Source organism: Leopardus geoffroyi, chromosome B1, assembly GCF_018350155.1.
Source record: "Leopardus geoffroyi isolate Oge1 chromosome B1, O.geoffroyi_Oge1_pat1.0, whole genome shotgun sequence".
Classification (NCBI taxonomy): domain Eukaryota; kingdom Metazoa; phylum Chordata; class Mammalia; order Carnivora; family Felidae; genus Leopardus; species Leopardus geoffroyi.
Window position 1 is genome coordinate 192,157,455 of NC_059327.1, and position 24,781 is coordinate 192,182,235.

The following is a 24,781-nucleotide window of genomic DNA, read 5'->3' on the forward strand; positions in this document are numbered from 1 at the left end:
ACAGGGAAAGGCTACGCAAGGTCACATAGCCTTTTCCTAAAGGCAGAGTAGGGGTTAGATCCCAAGTTATCTCACCCTGAAGTCCCGGCCCTCTTATCAACTACACTCAGTAGGTCACCTGCAGCCCTCACCCCCTCCCCCACCGTGCGCAGAGTTACTTCTCTCTGGCTTCGTGCTGAAAGGGCTGGGGGAACTAGCTGCCCGAAGCTCTGAGGGAGAACCAGCTCATGCCGTGCTCCATTTCGGCCAGCAGATGGCGCCAGAGCCACGTCGGCATCAGCCCAGACTTCGGGCGGCCGCAGTGGGGGACATTTTTCTGCCGAGGCCTCTCTGCCCAGGCATCCCTGGTTCTTGAAGCTTCACTGAGGGCAGTGTGTGCATCACCCACGGGCCTTTGGTTCCTTGGCCCCGCAGCCTTGGGGTAACTGGCAGACGTCAGACTTGGAGTTGGGGTCCTGAGCTCTGCAGCCAACTCACTGGCTGGTCCCGGGCAGGGTCTCTCGGCTTCCATTTCCCTTTTTGTGAACGGAGACATTAGCTGGCCAGGCTAAGCCCACAGCAGCGTCCCCACCCCATGCACCTGCTTGTTGTTGGGCAACAGCAGCAAGGAGACTAACTGCATGCCTGTTCCAAACAGACTGAAGGATTCCGGAGAGAAACCAGGGAAGGGGGCGTCCAGGCCAGAGGACGTTCAGCTCATAGGCCGCCTGCAGACCCGCCTGAAGGAGAGAGAGGAGATCATCAAGCAGCTCATGGTGAGGCCGTCAGGGCCACCAGGGGGTCTGCAGGGTTCCTTCTGGAGGGCCATCCACTTTGTTCTTGCCATTGCTCTGCCTACCTAGCAATTTTAATTCTGATAACTCTAAAACCACCTTCAGAAGATCCTTGATTACTTTTGTATATTATCTGAAACAATATATACTCACTAAAAAAATTAATACAGAAAAATAGGGCCCCCCCTCCCACCCCCCAAGCACTCAAGTCCTACAGCATCTGCCCATGGTTGATTGGTTCAGTTTTTTCATCTATGGAATTTGGGAAAATCCAGAATGGCTTGCCTTCTGTTGGAATTTTAGTAGACTCAATCAAGCCAGTTATTGTTTGTTGATCTTCCTTTTGTAAAAATGACTACCTGTTTTCCAGTTCGCAAAGCCGCCCCGGGGCCCCTTAGGAAGAAGTTTTCTCCCTCGGGGTCTGTAGCCCACAGCCACCAAGGCCTGAGGCCATTTCTTTGGAGTGTCCCTCCCTCCACCTGCCCCTGAGCTTTCACGCAGTCCACCTCCCTCACATCCCTGTCTCCTGATACTCCATCCATTGCTTTGGGCTCTAACCCGGCCGCCCCGTGCTCCCTGGTCTGGTGGCAGGTTGCTTGTAGCACCCCAGCTGAACCGGAGGGCGCTGCTTCCCCTGGCTTCCGTCCAGCTCTGCAGACGGTGGCTCTCGACTGGCGCCTGTCAGTGCAGCCCACCGTGGGAGGGCTAGTCGGCCACCTGAGAAGTCCAGCCACCTTCCCCACCCGTCTCTGCCTCCACCGCTTTAGTCCAAGCCCCTCTCACACGCGCAGTGAACCACTGGACTCCCCACTCACTCCAGCCTTGCCCGCACGCTGACCTCACATCAACCAGGGCAGTCTTGGGGAAGCGTGTCAGATGAGAGCTCGGCTCCATTCTGCACCGCTCACGGCCTCCCGTCCTTCCCCGAGTGAAATCCAGGATCTTCGGCAGCCTGCCAGCCTCACACACACACACACCCCTCTCCTCTCTCACTCCCATCCCTGCCCCTGCCACGCAGTTCCATGTCAGGACGCTGATGAGACAGGAAAACTTCACCACTAACTGAAAATTAAATGATACTAAGGAATAGCTTGTTTGCTAGGTGTGACAAGAGAATTGTGCTATTTTTTTTTTAAAGAGTCTTTATCTCTTAGAGATAGATGTGGATGTTTTTAAAGATGAAATTATACAATGATTGGAATCTGCTTTAAAAATAATACAGCAGGAGAGAGGAAAGTGGACAGTGACATGCATAAACAAGGTTGGTGATACAGTGATTGTACCAGCTTTTAACCTTCAGATGCCCAGAGTACCTGGTTCTCTAACTGCCCAAGACGGTTCAAATAAGCTCACCCTTCCCTATACAGAAGCTGGGGACTCAGGCCACAGGACTAAAGGTGCTTCCTCAAAGCTTCAGTGGACGGCAGCTGGATCCCCACACATCCTCCCCCTTCCCCTGGGCTTTCCCTCACGGTGTTCTGCCCTCACTCGACCATCTTCCTTCAGGTCAAACCCAGTGGTGTGGTCAGGCTCATTTGGACTCAGTTGTGTTTTTCCAGGAGGAGAGAAGATTTCACTGTGCAGCCTTCCCCAGCGCCATGTCCCATCGGAACCGCTCTTTCTCTTTCAACCCTCACCCAGGATATTTGACCCCCTCCATGAAGGTAAATTGGTTCTGCCGATTTCAGGCATTACAGTGCTGCTGGTTTCATTTTCCTGAAGGTAACTACAGCTTACTTACCGGCGTGCTGGCATACAATCAGAGGAATGTTCACTGAAAATAAGACTCATGGGGAACGGTCCAAATTATTAACAGTATTTATATCTGGCGAGGCAGATTATGTGTACTTTTAATTTCTTATGGGTTTTTGTATTCTCCGAGTTTCCTATAAACATGTCACTGTTAATAATGGTTATATCTGGATGATGAGAGAAACGAACAGGAATCTCCCCCTTTTTAAAAAATGTTTGAGAGAGAGTGGGAGCGAGTGCAGGAGTAGGGGAGAGGCAGGGAAAGAGAATCCCAAGCAGGCTCTGTGCTGCTGTGCTGTTAGCAAGAGCCTGACACGGGGCTCGACCTCACGAACCATGAGTTCGTGACCTGAGCTGAAATCAAGAGTTGGATGCTCAACCAACTGAGCCACCCAGGAGCCCCAGGAATCTCCCACTTCCTTTTTTTCATTACATATTTTTGGAATTTGTTATAATGAGAATATTCACATCCAAATCTCTCATCTGCTGTAACAAAATCCTAAAAGTGCTTAAAATGTTTAATAGTTCAAAGGACAGTAAACCTACCGTAAGCTGAACAGATGTGAGCTCATTTGTGATTTTTATGTATGCCTCTCAGTGAAACAGTGTTGTTTCACTGCAGAAATATTAATGCATTTGAAGACAATGGACCCAGCTCCTGTTGGGGGTCTTATATGGCCTTCTAATGTCTAAAAAAAAAAATTTGAATTACCAAACACATGTCCCCAGAGATTTTGGGCAAGAGATTGTGAACCTGTGTTTCATAAAACAAAGTAGACTGGAGGAAGAAATGCTTTAAAAATAACATGTAGGTATATAAATACAATTACTGCCTCTTCTCCCATATAGTTTTGGTTGGGTGGGCCTTTTTTACTTACAATAATGACTCTTTAGGGTGGAACTAACTGGCCTTTCTTTTAATACGAACAGAAAAAGAAGCTGGAGGAAGTGCCCAGCCGAGTGGTCAGCGTGCCAAACCTGGCCTCCTACGCAAAGAACTTTCTGAGTGGTGATCTGAGCTCCAGGATCAACGCCCCTCCAATAACGAAGTCACCCAGCTTGGACCCAAGCCCTGGCTGTGGCCAGCCTTACAAACCCACCCAGGCTCTAGATGTGAAAACTGCCACAAGGTAGGGGGCAGGGTGGGGAGTTGTTGATTCCAGTTTTCCATAGATAGGGGGAAATTCAGATTCCTTTCTGGCACCTCTTCAATACCCAGACTTTGGGCAGGTAAAAAGGACAGGGAGACAAGCCCCTCCCTGCCTTGGACAAATTACAATCCAGCCAAATGGGAAGGTGGTGTAAGAGGAAGGAAGTATGTCATTCTTTAGACAAGTACTATTCTTGGTACCAAGTTCCAGAAAGTCTTTTTTTTTTTCCTCTCATGGATGATTAGATCACTTAGCTAGCCGTGTCAGTGTGGGTAACACAGAAGATGGACTCTAATCACCTGGCCCTGAGGTCTGGATTCAAATTCTGGTCTCTTGTTCTTACCTAGGTGACTTTGGGCAGGTTACTTGACCTCTCTAGGTCTCCATTTCCTCACCTCTAAAACAAAGATAATACAGCACCTGCCTCACCAGACTGTGAGACTGAAGGAATTAATCCACAGGACGCAGTTAGCACAGAACCTGGTACAGAAGCATTCAGTCGATTTCCACTATTATTACTGCCACTACTATTATTATTAAGGTTATTTCTCAAGATTTATTGTATCATCTTGAGATTTTAAGGCCTCTTAATCTGGGTTGGTAGCTCATGCATGACCAATCATCTCAGATACCACCTTATTTTTCCAGAAACCCTTGCAACATGTTTCCCTTTCACAATCATTTCCCTGTTTATTAATTCTCCCTCCTATCCAGTCTTCTTTTCAGAGGCAGAACTTGACATTCTGTGCTTTGAATTTTGCATTTCAGAAATGGCTCCTTCTAAAATGTTCTTTTTCCAGGGATGCCTGGGTGGCTCAGGTGGTTAAGCATCTGACTCTTGATTTTGACTCAGGTCATGATCTCACAGTCGTGGGATTGGGCTCCAAGCTGTCATTTGGGATTTTCTCTCTCTCTCTCTCTGTCTGCCCCCCGCCCCCCACCCCCACTCGCACTTGTCCTTTCTCAAAATATAATAATAAAAATGAAGTGTTCTTTTTCCAAAGGCCCTGCATACCTGCGGCTATTGGGACAAATGGGAGGCACAGACCTTTATAAATGTTGAGTGGCAAGGACCTCCTGTCAGTCAATGAAGGAGGCCAGCCCTTTTGTTTCAAAGCTGCAGAAACGGAGGCCTGGAGCCCTAAGCACACCCCTGTATTAACGGCTAGAGCCAGCTCCTGACTCTGGCTGTGGGTTCATCTCAGTATCATACACCTGTGAATAAGCTAGGTTCCCAGTTTTATATGAAGCTTCACAAATGCAGACAGAGACCAGTCAGCAGGTATACATCATACTTTCTTGCTTACGGTTTCCTCTTTTCAATTTATTAGGCTAATATCACAGTCTTATTGAGGTGCGAACACATTAGATAACTTCTGAAGAAGCCAGACATTATAAGGCTGTGTTGATTAACTGTTTCATTCCTTACCTTTTTTATGAGGTTTAGTGTTCAATTTGTGCCTGAAATATAAGTTTATACAATATGCTCATTAGTCTTAAGTAAAACAGTGGACAACCTCATTTTCGAAACAGGAATTAGATGTTCCCTTCCCACCCCATCTTTCACACCTTGTTTCTAGCCATGAGTGTTGGCCAGTTATACTCATGGTCTTTCAAAGAGTAAAGCAACAGCTTTACTCCCTGAAAGATAGTGGGGTATTAAGTTGTTTACTGAATAATTTTCAAAGCCATCTAAAACAATCTTTTTGTTTGTTGGTTTGTTTTTAGGACACAAGATGGTGAAACAGCCCAACACAAAGAAGTCCAGCAGAAACAGGGCTCTGCCCACCAGGAATGGTTTACCAAGTATTTCTCTTTCTAAACTGAGTCTCAGGATTCCATCACAAAGAGGACACCTGAAACACATGTAAAGCATCTGACTGAAGGAATGAAGTAAAAAACCAAATTAACTTGCTTGTGACATGATTTATATGTAATAGCCAAAACAAATTTTGGCATTAACATTTCATACTGTTTCATTGTGAAACCAGTGCTTAAACAAAATTCTTGACATTAAGGTGAAAATCAAAACAACATAAACCAGTGTTATCAAAATGCACCCACAGAAAATATTAATGTTACTGATGACCCTCACATTGTATTTCTAGTGTCCATAAGATTTCATTCCACTTTGTGGAATATCAGGCTTTGTGATTTCCATGATCTACTTTAAAAGTGGTTTCACTTGTCCTTAGAATGCTAGTCATCTCCACTTGAAAAGTATTTCTGTGTAAATGACAGAATTACAAAATGCACATTCAACCTCACTAGGAAGAAGAATAAAAGTTCGAAATACTCATGAAAACCAATTACAAACACAAAACAAGGCAAAACTAGGAGTGGATGACAGCAACCCTTGGCACACTTCGACCGAGTGCTCTGACTTCCTAAGTCCAGGACCTGAAGTAGACGAGAGAGGGGATAACACCTACCTCAAAAGGGGCTTTTGGAGAAGTAAGCAAAATAGGATAGGTATGATACCAATCACGAACTGGAATTAACCACTGCCAGAATTTTTCTGTGAATAACCGAGCCTCACTCTGTCATATGACTGTAGTTTCAACTTGGTCACTTGTGAAAGTTTCTAGAGTATTCTTTGAAGTCAAAGATCTACTGAGCCCATAGTCTTTGAGCCTGGGCCCTTTGCCTCATGGTGCATTGCTTCCCCATCACATGGATGCTCAGTACTGTAAGGGAATCGGGACTGGCCATTCATGGTGCTGACCCATGTCAGTCCACACTGAATAGTCTGACCTTCTGATGGAGCAGTGTGATTTGACAAGACTCAATACAATTTGGGCAAAATATGTTCTCAATCCTTTGGTGCTGGCCCCACACGTGGCCATAAACATTTATTCTATGCACTGTCAAATCTTTGCTCTTTGAATAAAACTTTAAACTGGGCAATTAAAAATGGCTGTGACTTGTATTGTTTTCCCAAAGAAAGGTGAAAGTAGATGAAGACAGTTTGGAAATAAGAAATTCACATTAATCTCAATCAGCTCAACTTTAAATGAAAAGTAGCTGCTTACATAATTTTGGGAGAAATGCAATTACAACTCAAATTACAACTGACAATTTAAAGGTAAAATCACTATCTTTTTTAATGTTTTTAAGGTTTATTTGTTTTGAGAGAGTGAGCACACGTGAGAGGGTAAGGGGCAGACAGAGAGGGGAGAGAATCCCAAGCAGGCTCTGACACACTGTCTCCAGGGCTCAATCCCACCGACTGTGAGTCATGACCTGAGCCGAAATCAAGAGTCGGACACAAAACCAACTGAGCCACCCGGAGGCCCCTAAAGGTAAAATTCCTATCTAATCAAAACACGTGGCCCCAATAAGATAATTTCTTAAATGAAAATACTTGTTACCATACATGTAACATGCCATGTTATTTCTCAGTATCAATTTTTTTTAGTGATCTTGTTTCCTGCTTAGGGTGAGCACTGTAGGATTATGCTTGCGTTCTGTGTTTTAAGAACTAAACTAGTTTTGTGTTTTAAAAACTAAACTACGTACAGATAGTTGTACTGTTTATCGAAACATTCTTCCAACACTGCAACTACTGATGACTAGCAACGTAGGCTGCACTTTAACTCAGCATGACACCTGCTGCAGGGACAGAATTTTATTGAGACTCTACATCTGTTTGATTTCTTTCTTGTTGCAGGTGAGTGAAAGATTGTTAAATTTCTAGATTCCACACTACAATAATTGTATCTGTTAACTAAATCTGAGCATGCTTCTATCATTTATTTCCTTAGGACACATTCCTTGGGTATCTAAGTAAAGCATCAAAGGACACATGCTTAAGCTTTTTGATATAGCAGAATTATCATCCAGAAAGTTTCTCTCAAGGTTCCACCTTCACCACAGTGAATAAAATCCTCTCTGTACCCTAGATAATACTGACAAAGAAACTCAATTTGATAGATAAAACATTCTTCTGGTTTTTGTGTATATAATCAGATTCCATCAATCTCTCAAGAGTGAGTGGTCCAGACGTGACAGTGATGGCTTGGGGAAAACAGTGCAGATGAAGAGAAATGAACTGATTCAGGATTGAATCAGGAGGGAGAAACAGCAAGATTTGGTGATAAATCTTGTTAGGCTCTTTTAGGACAGAAGGAGGGGCTAACATACGGCTGGAGCAAAACTGTAAAGGAAGATTGCTGTAAAGTGTTTCTTAATTAGGGTAGAAAAGACTGAACGCGCTCAAGAAATGGCTGCATATAGTGTGCCTGAACCCTTATTAGTTGCTCTAGCATTGATGTAACATCCAACACAGTAGTTGTGAGTGAGGCTACTTGGTCTATATTCTCTCCAGGATCCATCTGGATTCTGCAAGGGCGACGTTAGGAAATTAAATGGAGCTGTGATAGGGAACTGTCCCTGCATTCTTCAGATTTCTTAAGTAGGGCTAATCTCCACCATCACCCCTGGGGATGCAATACTATTTTTGATCTACTCCCTCCTGCTAGTTCCTCAGCTGTCTCCCCTCACCCTACAGGTGATAATCAAAGATGCCCCAGGCACTCGGAGTGGCTGTTGACTGTTAAGTCCTGTTAGTCATTATCCCTCCATGGGGAGTCAAGACAGTGAGATGCTAACCAGCCAACTCCACTGTTCTTGTACACAGTATGCCCCCTTACCTTCCAATGTTCGGTCCTTGTACTGACAATGTTCCCTTCCACTGGGACGTCTCCCTGTGGCACCACTGGTGGAATCTTCAGCAAGTGGGCCATTGGCAACTACACCGCCATGGGTCTTCCTTGCCAATTGGGACAGTGCATGAGCCAGTCCCCAGGCCCCATCCTACTGCCTGCTCTCAGACCACGTCCACTAACAGCCATGTCAGTCAGGTCCTCCAGGAGCTATCTCCCAAGACACAATTAGAATTAGAAGACATTTATTGGGGATTTCAATGGCCCTCAGCCAAGGACCACCAGAAACACATCTGCAGGGAACAAGTTAGGTTTATTACTTGTTGCAATAGGGAGAATGCTCATTGCGGAGATGGTAGGGCTTCTCAGAAAGAGGGTGTTAGAACCTATTTCAGAATTCTGGCTTTGGTGAGTGATTTCAGACAGCCTAAGGATGCAAGGGTGCACTCTAGATTGGATGCTGTAAACAAGTCGGGGCAATTCTATGACTGGGTGCCTGAAAGAAAATTTTATTTGTTCGGAGCACAGACTAGAGTGAAGATAAAGCTGAAAATAGTTAAAAAAAAAAAAAAAAGGCAGTTACTCACTTCAGTCAGAAGAATGTTTGGTGGGTTAACACTGTGACCTTATTTTTTCTCTGAGCCTAGACAAAATGATGAGGTGCTTTTGTTTTGTCCTACTTTATCATGGTCTTGGAGCAACTCTGAGTTGGTATTCTGAGACTGTTCATGTCCAACAGGAGAATAACATGGCCTAGTTGGATAAGTGTCCACAACACAGATCAGTATCTGGATGTCAGGGACAGGTTTTTCTTCCCCTTCTCAGGAAAAACCACCTGTAACATAAAGGGAAGAGGAAGCCTAAGGCAAGAAGAGCCTTCAGACCATGGTGCAGGTTGACACCAGTGAAAGGGAGGCCAAGGAAGATTTGGGCAAAGAAGCTCAGACAATAAGACAGCACCAAAAAGTCTTGGCCAGGCCAGTGGGAGCTCCAGAGCAAAGACTGCCCATGAGGAGTCCCATGTTGAACAGGAATGACCTGGCTTCAGTACCCCACCTGTGTCTGATCACAGCCAGGGAGAGTAAAGAAGATGAAGTGGCCAGTAACCATCATGAGCACAGTGATGGTGGTATGGAAGGGGCAGGCTGAAAAAGGAGGAAGAGAAGGAGAGATGCTGGAGACTGTGAACGAGGGGCAGGGAGATAGGGCATCAGCTCAGGTACCGAAGGAATGTTAAAGATGGGAGATGAAGAACTCTTGTGAGCCGCAGGGAATGATCCAGGAGACAGGGGATGCGGAAGACGGACACCACCCAAGGATTAAGCCCTAGAGAAGGTGACTGCCCTGGGGCCCAGAACCCTGGTGGAAAGGCTGGTCCTACACAGGGTAGGCACTTCAGGAGATGGAACAGGAAGGAAAAAAAGGAGACCCTGAAGATGTGGGTAGGTTTGTCCTTCTGGGACTGGAAAAGTAAGGGAAATCCTAGCTGATGGTTTCTTCTCACTGAAGACAGCAACTCAAGAGCGTTTTCTACGTTAATCACCAAGAGATTAAAATGATATTCATAGCTAAGATTGAAAAGTTGTATTGACAGAAAACTCTCAATTCATAATAAAGAAATGGCAATAACTGGTACTTGCATGAATTCAAAATATTTTCACTAAGCACCAAATAGAATAGTTCTCAATCTTTTCACTAAGAACCTCTTTATTATTCAAAGACTGCCTAAAACTTAAGCAGTTTATTTAGGTTTTTAACCAAGAAATCAAAGCTGTTGGGATGCCTGGGTGGCTCAGTCGGTTAAGCGTCTGATTTTGGCTCGGGTCATGATCTTACATTTCGTGTCAGGCTCTGTACTGACAGCTCAGAACCTGGAGCTTGCTTCAGATTCTGTGTCTCCCTCTCTCTGCCCCTCCCCCACTCATGCTCTGTCTCTCCCTCTCTCTCAAAAATAAACATTAAAAAAAAAATTAAAAAGGGGCACCTGGGTGGCTCAGTCGGTTAGGCGGCCGACTTCAGCTCAGGTCATGATCTCATGGTTCATGGGTTCAAGCCCCATGTCGGGCTCTGTGCTGACAGCTTGGAGCCTGGAGCCTGCTTCGAAATCTGTGACTCCCCCTCTCTCTGTGTCCTTTTCCCAGCTCATGCTCTGTCTCTGTCTCTTAAAAAATAAATAAATGTTAAAAAAAAATTTTTTTTTAATTAAAAAAAACAAAAAAGAAATCTAAAGCTGCCAATCAGAGCTTCGAATTGGCATGAAGTGACCAGGTTAACAACCCTGAGGTCATATATTGTGAGTAAAACCTTTTTTTAAAAGCTTTGTTTAACCTATACTGAGGGAATTTGTTAGCCTCAGGCTGTGTACCCCACACACGGGCACACAAACAAAAATGAGTAAAAAGTATTACGCATAAAAAATAAATAATAAGTGGTTCCTGTACATTCAGAGAGGAACAATGCCTACTTCTAATGAGAGGCACTGAGACAGATGCAAATCACTAACCTCCGCAAAGAGAACCATGCAAGGTTGGTAGAGAGAGAGGTAGTCCTGTGTCTTGAGGGGTGAGGCAGAAAGCATGCAGTGGCTTCAGGGACCAGATGGCATCAGACCAAACAACCATGAATGGATGGGTATCAGTGTTATATAGGGAGGGCCTTCAAGGCTGAAGGAAATAAAACACTTCAGGACACTGAGTCACAGAAGTATTGCCTGTTCGGAAGACAATAGAGCATCTGTTTTGGGTAAAGAGATGTAATCTGATTAGATTGTAAACAACGAGAAAGGAAAATCTCATCCAAGGAGCACCACACACAATGCCGGTCTGGACTTCTCAACGGCAGCTCAACAGAGAATCTCACTGGCCCATGTAACCAACAAGAGGGTAAAATGTCTTCCCAAATGCTGAGATCCCATGATCTTCGAGGATGGTGAGTCGCTGAGAGTCACCTGCAGCCCATTCTCCACCCCAAGACCCCAGTCCCTTGGAATCAATGTCACTCATTAGCAAGATCCTTCCTTAATGAGAAATTCTGCTACAAAAAAAACAGAAACAAAAACAACACAAGCAAACAAAACTGAAAGTGAAAAGAGACAACCAACCATAGCAAGCTTTAACCTCTCATACTGCGCGTACACCTCAACTGTTGTGCTGAGCACAAGGTCTACCCCCTTACTTAAAATGGATGCATCACTGCAGAACCTAACAATTTACCATATCACTGCTCTTGCTACACACCCCCACCCCAAAAGTGAAAAAACACCACACAAAATATAAACTTACCCCAAATAAAAGTCAACATCAACTTACTTAAGGATTCTATGTATAAATACTACACTAACTTAGGATATGATAGTCCTTTCAACCTATTTACAAAATACCCTCATTTTGAGAGCTCTGGAAGCCTTGTGGACATTGCTGCATTAGATTCCTCTTCTTGAGGTAATTCAAAGTCTTAAAATATGCAAATTTACCTATTTTACTATATTACCATTGAGGGGTAATTGTTATAAAAGGTCTACAACCAAAATCCTCATCCTCTGATTCTCAGATCAAATCATACAAACTTTTCCCTTCATATTATATAAGCTAATCTAAAATTGGAAACACAAAAAGACTTAGTCATAAAAAAAAAAATACAAAGAAACATAAAAAGGAATCTGTAAGTGGCATCATATTAACAGCCTAAACTTTGCTAAAGACAAAAATTTACTTGATCTACCAAAACCATTTTATAAAGTACTCAAGAAAAGATGTTTATAAAACTAGGGGAACATTTTAGGTGAGACCATCAAACAAAAATCATCTCATTCTTTGGCAAAGAGTTCTTCCAAAATGTCACGTCCACAAGAAGTGATGTTTGTCAAAACTGTGCCTAGGCTGACTCACACCAGATCCCCTTCAGGCCCGCTTTGACTCAGCTTTGCTTCATGGGTGCAGGGATGTTAGCAGACGCCTGCTCGAGGTAGGCCAAGGAGCCCTGAGGGATTTCGGCTGGCTTTTTGTGCTGAGCGTTGATGTCCTCCAGCACCTGCTGCCAATGCCTCAGTTTTGTCAAGTGCTTCTGGACCAGAGCATCCTTCCGCTGCAATTCATTCCTTAGCTCTGAGACATCCTACAAACAAAGACGATTAAGTCAGGGCCAACTCATGAAAAATGAAAATAGTTCCTGATTAGGTAAGAGCACTAAGAAGTAAACTCAAAGAGAATCAATTCAACCTTTGTACATCCAACACTCTGCTTGGCTCCTCTATCCGAATAATACACAGCAACTCCTCTAATGGAAGATGCTGCGTAACACTGGGAGCTTTTACTTTTCATTTTCTTTTAATAAGTAATACAGATGTTCCAATATTCCAAAGTACCAAAGGGCAGGCAGAGAAAATCAGGCTCTTTCCCAACCTGATCCCCAGGCACCCAGTATTTCTGTCCAAAGGTCACTGCTGAGAATCTGAAACATATGTTAACAACCGTTTAAAAGAGTCCACACCACTATTCTATCAGTTTGGGCTGAAGTGTTAAAATCTCATCTTCAAGAGCTTTTTAAATGAATATCAGCATTGTAATTCTTTATGAAGGCCTGGCATTGAACACACCTATGTTCTTAGTCAAGTACTCAAATCAGGAAATGCTCTGACATAATAAATTATAAGAGTATCATCTTATCATTCACATTCTCATCAGCTGATATCAATTAATAAAAAGAAGGTTTTCAATTAATTCAGCAGCTCGTGGGAGTAGTTACTTCAAACTACCAAAAAACAATCATGTCAATTTAGTGTTTCTCATCAGGGGCACGACTGGTCTCTTGGGCAAGACAATTCTCTCTTCCACACTGCATGGGGCAGGCTTTGGCCCAACACACTAAATGCCAATGAAGCTTCCCAGTCATCATGGCAACTCCAACACATTTCCAAATGCCCCCGTTTCAAACAACTGAGATAAATGAAACCCTGAGTCTCAAGGAACCTGGGACAGAACATTTAAGTTTTGATTCCTTGAACAAAACTTGAGCCCTTCCTGTGTGTAAGGCAGCCGGGGATATACACAAATCAGTTTCTGTCCAAAATGAACTTATCATCTATATTAATGACTTTTCAACCTTTTTCAAGCAGCAGAACCTTTTCTTTAAGAGAAGTCGTCCATGGGGCGCCTGGGTGGCACAGTCGGTTAAGCGTCCGACTTCAGCCAGGTCACGATCTCGCGGTCCGTGAGTTCGAGCCCCGCGTCGGGCTCTGGGCTGATGGCTCAGAGCCTGAAGCCTGTTTCTGATTCTGTGTCTCCCTCTCTCTCTGCCCCTCCCCCGTTCATGCTCTGTCTCTCTCTGTCCCAAAAATAAAATAAAACATTGAAAAAAAAAAAAAAAAAGAGAAGTCGTCCAGCAAATGAAACTCTGTTTGAAGCCCAGCTTTCCACCTTCACCCCTGGCTCCACTACTTGCCCAACTTGTCGTGAACACTGACATCTAGCAACATGTGTATTCAATCTGTAAAGCCTACTATAACTCATGGGAAAAGGGTGTATCTCATTTAAAGCACAGATGGAATCCTGACCATATGTGCTCTTCCTGAAAGTTGAAGAGAAAGTTGAGTTCATACCTCTTTGATAACTTGCTCTGGTTTCTGGACAGATAACTGCAGTCTTTTTTGTAGGAAAAAACATTCCGTCTGTCTTGCAATATCCAGAAATTTCTGGATACACTGATCAACACCTTATAAAAAAAGACCAAAATATGAAGAAAAACACTAGACACATATATCGTCCTCATAAATGAACAGTCAAAAATATCAAAACAGCACCTTCCCCAAGATGTAATCTGGAATTTTAATTCTGACAACAGAAATACTGACTCCCAACCCCCATGTGTTAACCAACATTAAATAGCAGATAATTTGCGTTTATATAAGGTTAATGAGACCTCAGCACAACACAAACGTTCTTCTGAGGAAAGACAATCCTGACATCCAGCAATTAGAATCATGACTTCCAGTTAAAATGTAACATGTAAAATATAGTACAAAACAATCAGAAACAGTGGTTGCTTCTTGGGACAGAACTTGGGCAAAGTCAGGGAAACACAAGAGACTTTTCTCTGTAACACCTTCAAAAAATAATCAAAACTTATTTTTTTAAAAAAACAGCACGCATTGTTGGTTATTACTGTCCTATACGATATGGACAGCACATTATAACTAGCTCATTATGAGTGTGACATGTCAGTTGATAAACCGAACAAAGAACCAGCAGTATATAGAAATGACTGCATAAATCTCATTCCCTGGAAAAGTTCTCTAAGGATACAAACAAAACCGTAAAGTGTAAAATAAGCAATCAGGAATCTTGCTGAAGGCAAGAACGTGGTCTACAAAGAGTGAATTCTTACCAGTTCTAATTTCCTCCTGATCTGTGCCATTGACATAGTCCTGACTCACAAGAGAAGCAAAGCAAGCCTGTGTGATTCAAACATATAAGAAAAAAATGTCATTCACATGTCAAAAATATTACTTCAGAGTAACAAACAACTTCTCTTGAAGTTATTCAATGAGTTGACACAGTCTGGGCTTACACATTAGCTGACAAGATATCCTGCTAATGAAATAACTTGGTAAACTAAGTCCATGAGACACATGGAGGGAGAGCCTCCAAATGAGGCAGCTGGTATTTGCAAGCATCATGACCTGGCCTCTCTCCTGCCACTCGCCCCTTTCACCAGGATCCCATTCCATACCAGAGCCCGGGCCCCTGGTCCAACTCCACTTAAAGCCCCTCCCTCTGATGCTTACATGAATTGTACCATCACCCTATAGGGCTCAGATAAATCATTACCTCCTCAGAGAGGCCATCTCTCTCTACTCTTTTGAAATGGCTTGCTCTATCCTCATGCCCAGCTTTATTGTTTTTCACGCAGTTAACTGACATCATTCCATTCTTCTAGTCCATTATCAGTTGTCCCCTGCCAGCAGGTGGGAATTTTGCATATCTTGTTCTCATACTCCTAGAGCAGGAATACTGCTCGGCACTAAGCAGGTGCTCACTAAATACACGTTAATGACAGACGGGACAACCTAAGAGCTTGCTATCACATGGGTAAACAAGTCCGAGAGAATTTCTCTCAAGGGGCACCGATCTAGAGGAATACATGATTCAGCCAAGCACTTCTGTGCACAGGAAACCGTCAGGAAATGCATAAAGAAGGTCTATCACAGGGCAGTGGGATCAGAAAGAGAATGGGAGAGCTGGTGGGGAGCAGTGGTCAGAAAGGAAGCCTCAGGGCGTCTGGGTGGCTCAGTCAGTTAAGCGTCTGACTCCTGATTTCTGCACATGTCATGATCTCGCAGTTCTAGAGATGGAGCCCCATGGGCAGCTCTGTGCCAGCAGCACAGAGCCTGCTTGAGATTCTGTCTCCCTCTCTCTCTGTCCCTCCCCCGGCTTGTGCCTTCTTTCTCAAAACAAATAAACGGAAGGAAGGAAGGAAGGAAAGAAGGAAAGAAGGAAGGAAGGAAGGAGGGAAGGAAAGAAGGAAGGAAGGAAGGAAGGAAGGAAGGAGGGAATGAAAGAAGGAAGGAAGGAAGGAAGGAAGGAGGGAAGGAAAGAAGGAAGGAAGGAAGGAAGGAAGGAAGGAAGGAAGGAAGGAGGGAAGGAAGGAAGGAAGGAAGGAAGGAAGGAAGGAAGGAGGGAGGGAGGAAGGAAGGAAGGAAGGAGGGAAGGAAGGAAGGAAGGAAGGAAGGAAGGAAGGAAGGAAAGAAGGAAGGAGGGAAGGAAGGAAGGAAGGAAGGAAGGAAGGAAGGAAGGAAGGAAGGAAGGAAGGAAGGAAAGAAGGAGGGAAGGAAGGAAGGAGGGAAGGAAGGAAGGAAGGAGGGAAGGAAACCTCAGGAAAGCACAAACCCACCAGCAGTGAGCAAAGTACACTGGTGTGAGGCAGGCATATCTGGGCCCAAATTTAGGCCATCACCCACATGTGAGGGCCCTTCGGGAAGCAACAAATTCTGCTGCCAGAAGTTTCCCCTATTTGATTTATAGAGAAAAATCACAGGACTCCTCCTGGGAAATCCCTGTAACACCTCAAGAAATCCGAAAAACAAATTGCCCATTCTGTGTATTACGTGGAAAGATGATGCCTGTTGGATTTGGGATATGACTAGGGCACATCTGCTCTGTGAAACCTGTGGGTACTGGAAAACATCCCACCCAGGAGGCCAACCAGGCAAACCAATCAACAATGCTGCTCCCTCACAACCAGCAGGGCCACCAGGCATAGTGAAATTTGATCTCAGGAATTTTTGCTCCCTCTTCCCTCTTTTAAAAAAAAAAAAAAAGGAAGAAGAAATCAGGGGCCCCTGGATGGCTCAGCTGGTTAAACATCAGACTTGGGCTCAGGTCACGATCTCGTGGTTCGTGAGTTTGAGCCCCGACATGGGGTCTCTACTGTCAGCATGGAGCCTGCTTCAGATCCTCTGTCCCCCTCTCTCTCCCCTGCTCTCACGCTCTCAAAAATAAACAAACATTAAAAAAAATTTAAGGGGCGCCTGGGTGGCGCAGTCGGTTAAGCGTCCGACTTCAGCCAGGTCACGATCTCGCGGTCCGTGAGTTCGAGCCCCGCGTCGGGCCCTGGGCTGATGGCTCAGAGCCTGGAGCCTGTTTCCGATTCTGTGTCTCCCTCTCTCTCTGCCCCTCCCCCGTTCATGCTCTGTCTCTCTCTGTCCCAAAAATAAATAAACGTTGAAAAAAAAAAAAATTAAAAAAAAAAAAAAATTTAAAAATTATACATACAGGTCTTCATAGACAGATGAGCAGTTGTATGGAGAAATGTGTGGTAGTCTATAAAAAGAATATGCTTGGGGCGCCTGGGTGGCTCAGTCGGTTGAGTGTCCGACTTCAGCTCAGGTCATGGTCTCAGAGTTCATGGGTTTGAGCCCTGCGTCTGGCTCTGTGCTGACAGCTCAGAGCCTGGAGTCTCCTTCGGCTTCTGTGTCTCCCTCTCTCTCTGCCTCTCCTCCACTCACACTGTGTGTCTGTCTCTCTCTCAAAAATAAACATTAAAAAAATTTTTTAAATAATTAAAAAAAAAAGAATATGCTTCTTAGAAGTATGCGTAGGGAGGCACCTGGGTGGCTCAGCCAGTTGAGTGTCTGTCCAACTCTTGGTTTCAGCTCAGGTCATGATCTCAGGGTTTGCGGGTTTGAGCCCTGCATCAAGCTCCGCACTGACAGCACAGAGCCTGCTTAGGATTCTCTCTCCTTCTTTCACTGCCCCTCCCCCATGTGCATGCATGCTCTCTTTCTCTCTCAAAATAAATAAATTAAAAAAAAAAAAACAACTTTAGAAGTACGCGTAGGATGGACAGTAGGGAGGCCCAAGTAATAGTCCTCATTTGCACAAGCCAAGGGGTTGGCTTTGGGCAAGTAATTTCTCCTCTGAGCCTCAGTTTCTCCATTCATAAAAGGAGAGGATGGTCTCCAAGACTTCCCCCCACAAGAATGCATGATCTCAACAAACTCATTACATTGAAGAGCATTTACTGAGCAACTAGAATGAGAAAGCTAGAGACCTAAAGGGAGAGCCCCCAAATAGAAACGAAAAGTGGGCAAGCAGGTGCCATGAACCACTGCAGGTTACAAAACAGAGGCCCACACAGACCACTGTGAAATGAAAAGGAAATGAAAATGTGGCCTTTGAGCAAAGTCCTGAGAAGACCAGATGGGTGATCGCGCAGCAGCAGAGAGCCAGCCCAGGTCGCACCACTCACTCCCTTTCAGCTGGCTTTGTCTGAACACCCTTTTGGGTTTCACATTCCCTGGGAAGTGCCTTCGGCAGCCACACCCATGTGTGCTCTCAGAGTACCCCAGGTTTCCTTCTACCAGAGCGCTGATCCCCCAACACAGCAACTGCCTGCCACTCATCTGTTTCTTCCACCCGGCTGTCTTGAGTTCCTTGATGGCAAGGACTGTTTTCTCTGCATTCTAAGCACCAAAGACAGGGCCACAACAGGCTCCTTCACTGTTTGACAAATATCCATCAAAGCAATTGCTACCTGCTGCCATTGTATTAGCACTGATGGGAGAATGAAGGACAGATCCATTGGGGAAGTGATGCGGGACTTGGAAGAAGGCAGCTGGAAACCCAAAGGGAAAACAAACAGCACATGCAGAAGGAGTCTTATGTGCCTAGAAGGAAGAGAAAATTGGAATGAAGCAGAAAGCTGAACATGCAGAGCTGGGAAGACCACAGTAACCTTTTGGCTTTAACTCAAGAGTGACAGCATTAGGACACTGGTGGTTGGCTCTGGCCAAGACATCTACAGGGCCAGTCTTTCAACAAGCTCTCATGACTGACGGCCACCTCACCTCAACGCTAAATGCTGCTCTAAAGCTTACCAAACCCCTTCCTTTCTGGCTTGGTACCACTGCAAAAGCATCTCATTCTCCTCCCAGATAGATTTGGATATCCTTCAAATCAGTTCGTTATCTCCAACCTTTTCAATGTACACTGCCAAGTAAAAACTTTTTTGCCCATGCAGCCCCAGTAACAGTCATTTACAAACCATATTCATGTTCTACTCTGCTATTACACATAGTATAAAACTCACACGACTAGGATTTAAAATGTGGAAAAGGGGCCTGCACTTATAAGTTATTTGATTTCCGCACAATAATGGCTCATCTTTCACTTTAGGGACCACTGGAAAGCATCTTATTTGTAAGCACTAACTTATTTTTACCTCTCCTTTGTCTACTACCACTCCCCATTTTCCAACTTCTAGAGCAGAACTCGGTTTGGGTCATCCCTGCCTCCCTCGCTCCCTAACCCCCAGCTTTCCTTCTCCCCCCTCCCCCCAGTACCAACTTCCACACAGCAACTTTTACGTAAGTCCATTTCATCTCCAAGAGTCCATCACTCCAGGGCCGTTTAAGGGTGCAGCCCAGCGGAAAGGAACAGGACGTAGCAGTGTGTCGTTACCCTTCGTAGATCCACCAGTACCCTACACGCAGGGATGCGGGGAAGAGCGCTCAGGGATGGGGCCAAGAAAGAGTAAAACGGGAACCACCGACTGGGAACCTAGAAGGGTCCAAGGCTGGGGGTGGGCAAGCTTGAAGTCCACGTGCTTCCAGAAACAAAGTCTAGGTCTCCGCCAGCAGACCTGCGCACACTTTCGGCCACCACTCAAAGTGGAGATTAAAGCAAGTAACTTACGTTCTCTGAGCCTCTTCCCCGATCTGGAAGCCTGTCGCGAGCATCACTGAAAGGGGCAAACTGCCCAGGTGCAGCTTAGGTTTCAGGTAAGAAAGGAGGCTGGGAACGGACGCCGCAGTCTCATCTTACCTCAAAAGAGGACTCCAACTCGTCCACCAACGTACTGTTAGAAGTTCTCGGAGGGCCTGGCGCTGCCTGAAGAAGCGAAGCCTGGCCCCTGGAGTCTCCGGGATGTCCAGGCGGCTGTCCGGAGAACATACCTCCCAGCGGCGCCGCCATTTCTGAAAGGGTGGGCAACAGGCCCACTGCGGCTGCGCAGGAGCTGGCGCCCGCGGGTCACGGGGCACGCACGGTCACGTGACACCGCAGGCCGCCGCGGGCTTCTGTCGAGCTGCAGGGAAACCGTAGGTTTGGTGGCATCTCCCTTTTCTTCTCGGCCAGTAGGCAGCCAGACTTTTAGTGATCTTAACTGAAAGCTTTGACCGGATTTGACGCAGTTGTGGGAGTGGAGGATTCAGTGACTACGATGGAGCGAGCCCTTCTCCAGGAGTCAGGATACTCCTGTGCAACTCCCGCCTTTGCCCTTAAGATTTGGAAGGACTTTGGCCAAAGCTTCTCTCTATGGGCTCAGGTTACCCGTTGGTAAGAAGGAGGGAGGCGCCCCTTTATTCCACAGTTACCGAGCGTTTACTGTGTACCTATGACTAATCTAGTCAGTGTGGGCAGAGCTGGAACAAACTGGCAAAGTTACCCCTACATTCTCTGCGCGGAGAGACCGGTGACAGAAACATTAACATTGTTCAGGCTCCCTGTGTGCCTGGCATTGTTCACCTTAGATATGTATAGTTAATTAAAGCCACTATGCTAATGTCTTTCAGTAACTTGCTTTTTAACACTTATTTATCTTTTCAGAAGCTAAGTGTTTGTCCCATTATATTTAATTTCACAGTTTTCCACCACATTTATTCTTGGTCCTAGACTCTGTTTACTCTCGGATTTTAACAGTCACCCCAAGTCTCTGTTCTCGTGGAGTTCACTACTGTTTTTGTGGGAGAGAGAGACACATATATAGCAATATCATGTAGAGATAAGTGTTTTAAAAAAATGAAACCCGGTAAGAATATGCATAGTGATGGATTTGAGATGGGTGGCTGGAGAGGTCCTCTCAGAGATTCTGCGCTAGAGCCGACGGAAGTAAAAATTTACGTAGAAAAATCTTTCTAGACGGGGGCAGGGGTGCCTGATGAAAGAAACTGCCTGACATATTTAAGGAACCACAGAAAGGCCAGTAGGGCTGGAGTGAGGGAGGTAGGGCACAAGTAATCAGAAAAAGCAGAGGCTCCCCTTTGCGAATCAGGTCTCAGATCAAAGGTCATATTCCCAGTGTCCATCAAAATTAGCCCCACACGACCAGCCACTTCACCCTGCTTAATTTTCTTTACAACATTTAAGCATCACCTGAAATGACCTTGTTCATTGTTCTTCATTAACAAAAGTCACCAAACACATGTGCACCAACAGGAACGCAAGCTCCATGAGATCAGGGCCTGCCTGTCTTGTTTACCTGTACTCTCAACACCCAAAACTGCCTGGCATGTTTGTTGACTGAACAAAAATATAACACCATAATAGAAGTAGTGGACTCCAGGGGCGCCTGGGTGGCGCAGTCGGTTAAGCGTCCGACTTCAGCCAGGTCATGATCTCGCGGTCCGTGAGTTTGAGCCCCGCGTCGGGCTCTGGGCTGATGGCTCAGGGCCTGGAGCCTGTTTCCGATTCTGTGTCTCCCTCTCTCTCTGCCCCTCCCCCGTTCATGCTCTGTCTCTCTCTGTCCCAAAAATAAATAAACGTTGAAAAAAAAAATTAAAAAAAAAAAAAAAAAAGAAGTAGTGGACTCCAGCAGTTCCCAAACTCTTTTTGGGTCTTAAGACCCCTTTATGCCTCTACAATATTATTGAGTACGACAAACATTTTTGTTTGTATGGTTTGTCAGTATTCAATTAAAACTTAGAATAGGTAAAATATCTACCTATTAAAACTGAGAATTTAAAATATTTTTTTAAAAATAAACCAGTTAATGTTACCATCAATGTTTTAATATATATAACTTTTATAAAACCAAAAAAAAAAAAAAAACAACCCATCGGAACAGTGGGAATCACTTCACTTTTTTGCAAAAGTAAAAGACTTTAACGCTTCCCATTCTCATGTGGTCTCCAACCCCAACAGCCACCTGGGACCGTGAGAGAGACTTGAGGCTGGGGGGTGATTCGCATTTCCCAGTCTGGATATCCAACCACCATGGATGGGGCCGCTTCGGTTTGGGGGTTTTCTACTTCAGCTACCACGTCACACTATCGTATTCTAAACCACTACTGTTTTGGCGTGCACCGCAGCCATGCCTAGACCTCCCTGATAGACTTGGGTACTACCACCTGCCTCAGAGCGTGGTTCTGAGACGAGCAAAGGTATTGTGAAATACCTGGCAGCCAGATGCATGTGCAATGACAGCTAAATTTCATCTCAGCCAGACTAAATAAGCACATGAATCCAGGGCTAAGTCAGGCTTTTTGGATCCCACGCTTTAATAAACACGAGAGTTGTCGTTCCTCTCTTTATAAAATGCCTTTGATAGAAAGCTTTCTATGAAATCCCTGCTTCACCTTCTGAGTCACCTAGAAGAAACCAAAATGCTTCTAGTTTCCCTTCACAAAGTGGTGGTTCCACCTTTTTCCATCTTTCCTGACAAAGTACCTTCTGGACATGGATAATCAGGGGCACCTGTGTTTCCTCACTATTCCTGCATGATTTTAATTCTAACACAAATGTGCATTCCCATACCCATTCCCTCTCTATAAACCACTTAAGACACATAACATCCCCTTACATGTCACATTTCTTAAATATTAAAAACAACTCCAATAAACATGTTTTCTGTCAAATGTTCAATCTTAAAAAAAAAGGTATAGATAGATCCAATTCATGGGTAATTTGTTCACCTAGATACAAAAAAGTAAAAAAGAGGAGAGTTTTGTTCTATCCTAAATCTGCACAAGTAGAATTTTGTTGATTGTAGTCCCAGGTGATAAGCAATACTCTACCCATGAACATTCCTTTTATTGGTGTTCTTTTTTTTTTTAATGTTTATTTTTGAGAGAGACACACAGTGTGAGTGGAGGAGGGGCAGAGAGAGAGGGAGACACAGAATCTGAAACGGGCTCCAGGTGCTGAGCTGTCAGCCCAGAGCCCAACGCAGGGCACGAACCCACAAACCGTGAGATCATGACCTGACTGAAGTCGAACGTTCAACCGACTGAGCCACCCAGGTGCCCCTCTTGGTCTGGTTTCTTCACTTAAATATATTCCACATCTATTCAAGCCACCGTATTGAGAGAAAGCACTACAGTGTAATAAACAATTAAGAATGCCAGCTCTGGAGAGAAGCCCCCTAGTGTTTAATCTCTGCTTTCCCACTTACTAGCTTGGTGACATTGTTGGCATGTTATTAACCCTCCCTCTGGTGCCTCATTTTCCTCATCTGTAATCTGGGGATAATAGTACCTACCTCACCAACTGATAAGCTCATCACTGAGACTCTAAAGTGATCATTAACATTGGAGAAAATACTGTATCACTATGCCCCAACTTACTTAGTTCACATAACACAGCCAGAAGAGACAAGTTATAATTGTCACTGAGTTGACAGTAATACAGAATACCAGAGCCACACCAGCGAGCATAAAAAGTTGGATTTATTTTTTCTGACAAGTACATAGGAACCTTTAGTTTGTTCCTAGCATCACAAATCTAAAATACATTTTGCTCCTCACTTAAAAACATCTACTCTGAAAATCAGGTAGTTTTTCAACATGTAATCATTTATAGAATATCTTAAAAGTCATTGCCAAGCAAGATTATTAGCTTTACCTTTATAAATCTCTACTTAAAACGGAAAAAAAATCAAGATAATCAAATTTTTCTACATTTTTAAATACCATCCTTTGTTTCTTTTAAGATTTTCATCCATTCATTCAAAAATATTTTGAGGCTCAACTGCTCATTTAAGAGAACTGAAAAATTTTAGAGGATCTGAACTAAGCACTATCTTGACTGAAATGAAGCAAGAACTCTATCAGGGTCCTTGTGGGCCTCCCGGTCATGCCCTTCCGCAGATACGGAACCTCATCTTTGTTGGTCATCACACCTGCTATATCTAAATGTGCCCACTTAGGATGAGTCACAAATTCTTTCAGGAATGCTGCAGCCGTACATGCTCCTGCAGACCTGAAGAGAAAGACAAAAGCCATTGTTTAATGCCATGTAAATGTGCAATGACCGTTTCATTAAGATCCTCCATTCGTGCTAAGTAGCTCCTATGAGCAGACAGCAAAAGTCAAGCTTATGAGATCTACTAAGAACTTAACCCAGAAACCACTTTCAGAATATTTATTCTCAGACACAGCTTTAAGGTAAAGAATAAATTCCAGATTCCTCTTCCCCATGGTAATGAATTCACTTATTTTTCATCATTTTCCCTTACCATTTATTTAAAATAACTTTTAGGGGTGCCTGGGTTGCTCAGTTGGTTAAGCATCCAACTCTTGGTTTCGGCTCAGGTCATGATCTCATGGTTTTGTGGGTTTGAGCCCTGCTTCAGGCTCTGTGCTGGCACTGCAGAGCCTGTTTGGGATTCTCTCTCTCTCTCTCTCTCTCTCTCTCTCTCTCTCTGTCTCTCTCTCTCTCTCTCTCCCCCCCTCCCCTTGCTCACGCTGTCTCTCTCCAAATAAATAAATAAACTTAAAAAAATAAAATAACTTTTAGATTTGAAAACATACAAAATTTTGAGAACCAGTTGGAAAACACCTTGAAAATTAAAGACATTAGGAATTAGTGCTTATGAACACTGCATCAAAAGAAAATTGGCTATATTTTTCTGTGAAAGGGCATAAAATTAAAGTGATCGTTTTGGTAACCAATGATTATAAAGGTGTACTTTTATAGCTCATTTTACATACCTGTATTTTCCAATGTTATTAACATCAGCAAGTTGGCAATCTACAACTTGTCTTGTATAATGTTCAAAGAGAGGCATCCTCCAGACACGGTCCCCTGTTTCAATGCTGGCCTAGAGAAGAAATAGGTACAATAGTTAGAAGACTGCATGAAGTAGGTTCTGGTTAAATTCATGGCACTGATGTATTCAATGCAGGAAAGAAAGAACTGTTCTCTCTGACCTATTACTCTAAAACAGGAAA

General features: G+C 44.3%; 3 protein-coding genes across 7 annotated transcripts in view; 1 reads left to right on the forward strand and 2 right to left on the reverse strand.

Moving 5' to 3' along the window:
* FAM184B (family with sequence similarity 184 member B) overlaps nucleotides 1-11,430 on the forward strand; it is a 184,637-nt gene extending 173,207 nt beyond the window's left edge. For 2 of the 3 annotated variants that reach the window (XM_045474438.1, XM_045474439.1), the window contains 4 exons: nucleotides 638-755; nucleotides 2,333-2,437; nucleotides 3,456-3,655; nucleotides 5,405-11,430. In XM_045474438.1, coding sequence (XP_045330394.1) covers nucleotides 638-755; nucleotides 2,333-2,437; nucleotides 3,456-3,655; nucleotides 5,405-5,498 — 517 coding nt within the window. In that variant the 3' untranslated portion in view covers nucleotides 5,499-11,430. Of the gene's footprint in view, nucleotides 1-637; nucleotides 756-2,279; nucleotides 2,438-3,455; nucleotides 3,656-5,404 lie in introns of those variants that run through there. The other variant, XM_045474440.1, reaches the window with a different exon arrangement.
* Nucleotides 4,955-19,864, reverse strand: MED28 (mediator complex subunit 28). 3 transcript variants are annotated; one of them, XM_045474448.1, is made up of 5 exons: nucleotides 19,659-19,844; nucleotides 14,722-14,788; nucleotides 13,937-14,049; nucleotides 12,228-12,453; nucleotides 4,955-11,370 (listed from the first exon to the last, which is right to left on the reverse strand). In XM_045474448.1, the coding sequence occupies exons 1-4, from the start codon at nucleotides 19,806-19,808 to the stop codon at nucleotides 12,256-12,258; spliced, it is 528 nt and encodes a 175-aa protein (XP_045330404.1). In that variant the 5' UTR covers nucleotides 19,809-19,844; the 3' UTR covers nucleotides 4,955-11,370; nucleotides 12,228-12,255. The 3 variants fall into 3 exon arrangements, with proteins under 3 accessions (XP_045330404.1, XP_045330402.1, XP_045330401.1); XM_045474446.1 differs by having other exon boundaries at nucleotides 4,955-11,373; XM_045474445.1 differs by having other exon boundaries at nucleotides 4,955-12,453; nucleotides 19,659-19,864.
* Nucleotides 19,865-23,260: 3,396 nt separating this feature from the next.
* Nucleotides 23,261-24,781, reverse strand: part of LAP3 (leucine aminopeptidase 3) — a 28,559-nt gene continuing 27,038 nt past the window's right edge. Inside the window, exons 12-13 of the mRNA XM_045474449.1 lie at nucleotides 24,542-24,651; nucleotides 23,261-23,810 (exon numbers count right to left, since the gene is read on the reverse strand). Coding sequence (XP_045330405.1) covers nucleotides 23,621-23,810; nucleotides 24,542-24,651 — 300 coding nt within the window. The 3' untranslated portion in view covers nucleotides 23,261-23,620. The remainder of the gene's footprint in view (nucleotides 23,811-24,541; nucleotides 24,652-24,781) is intronic.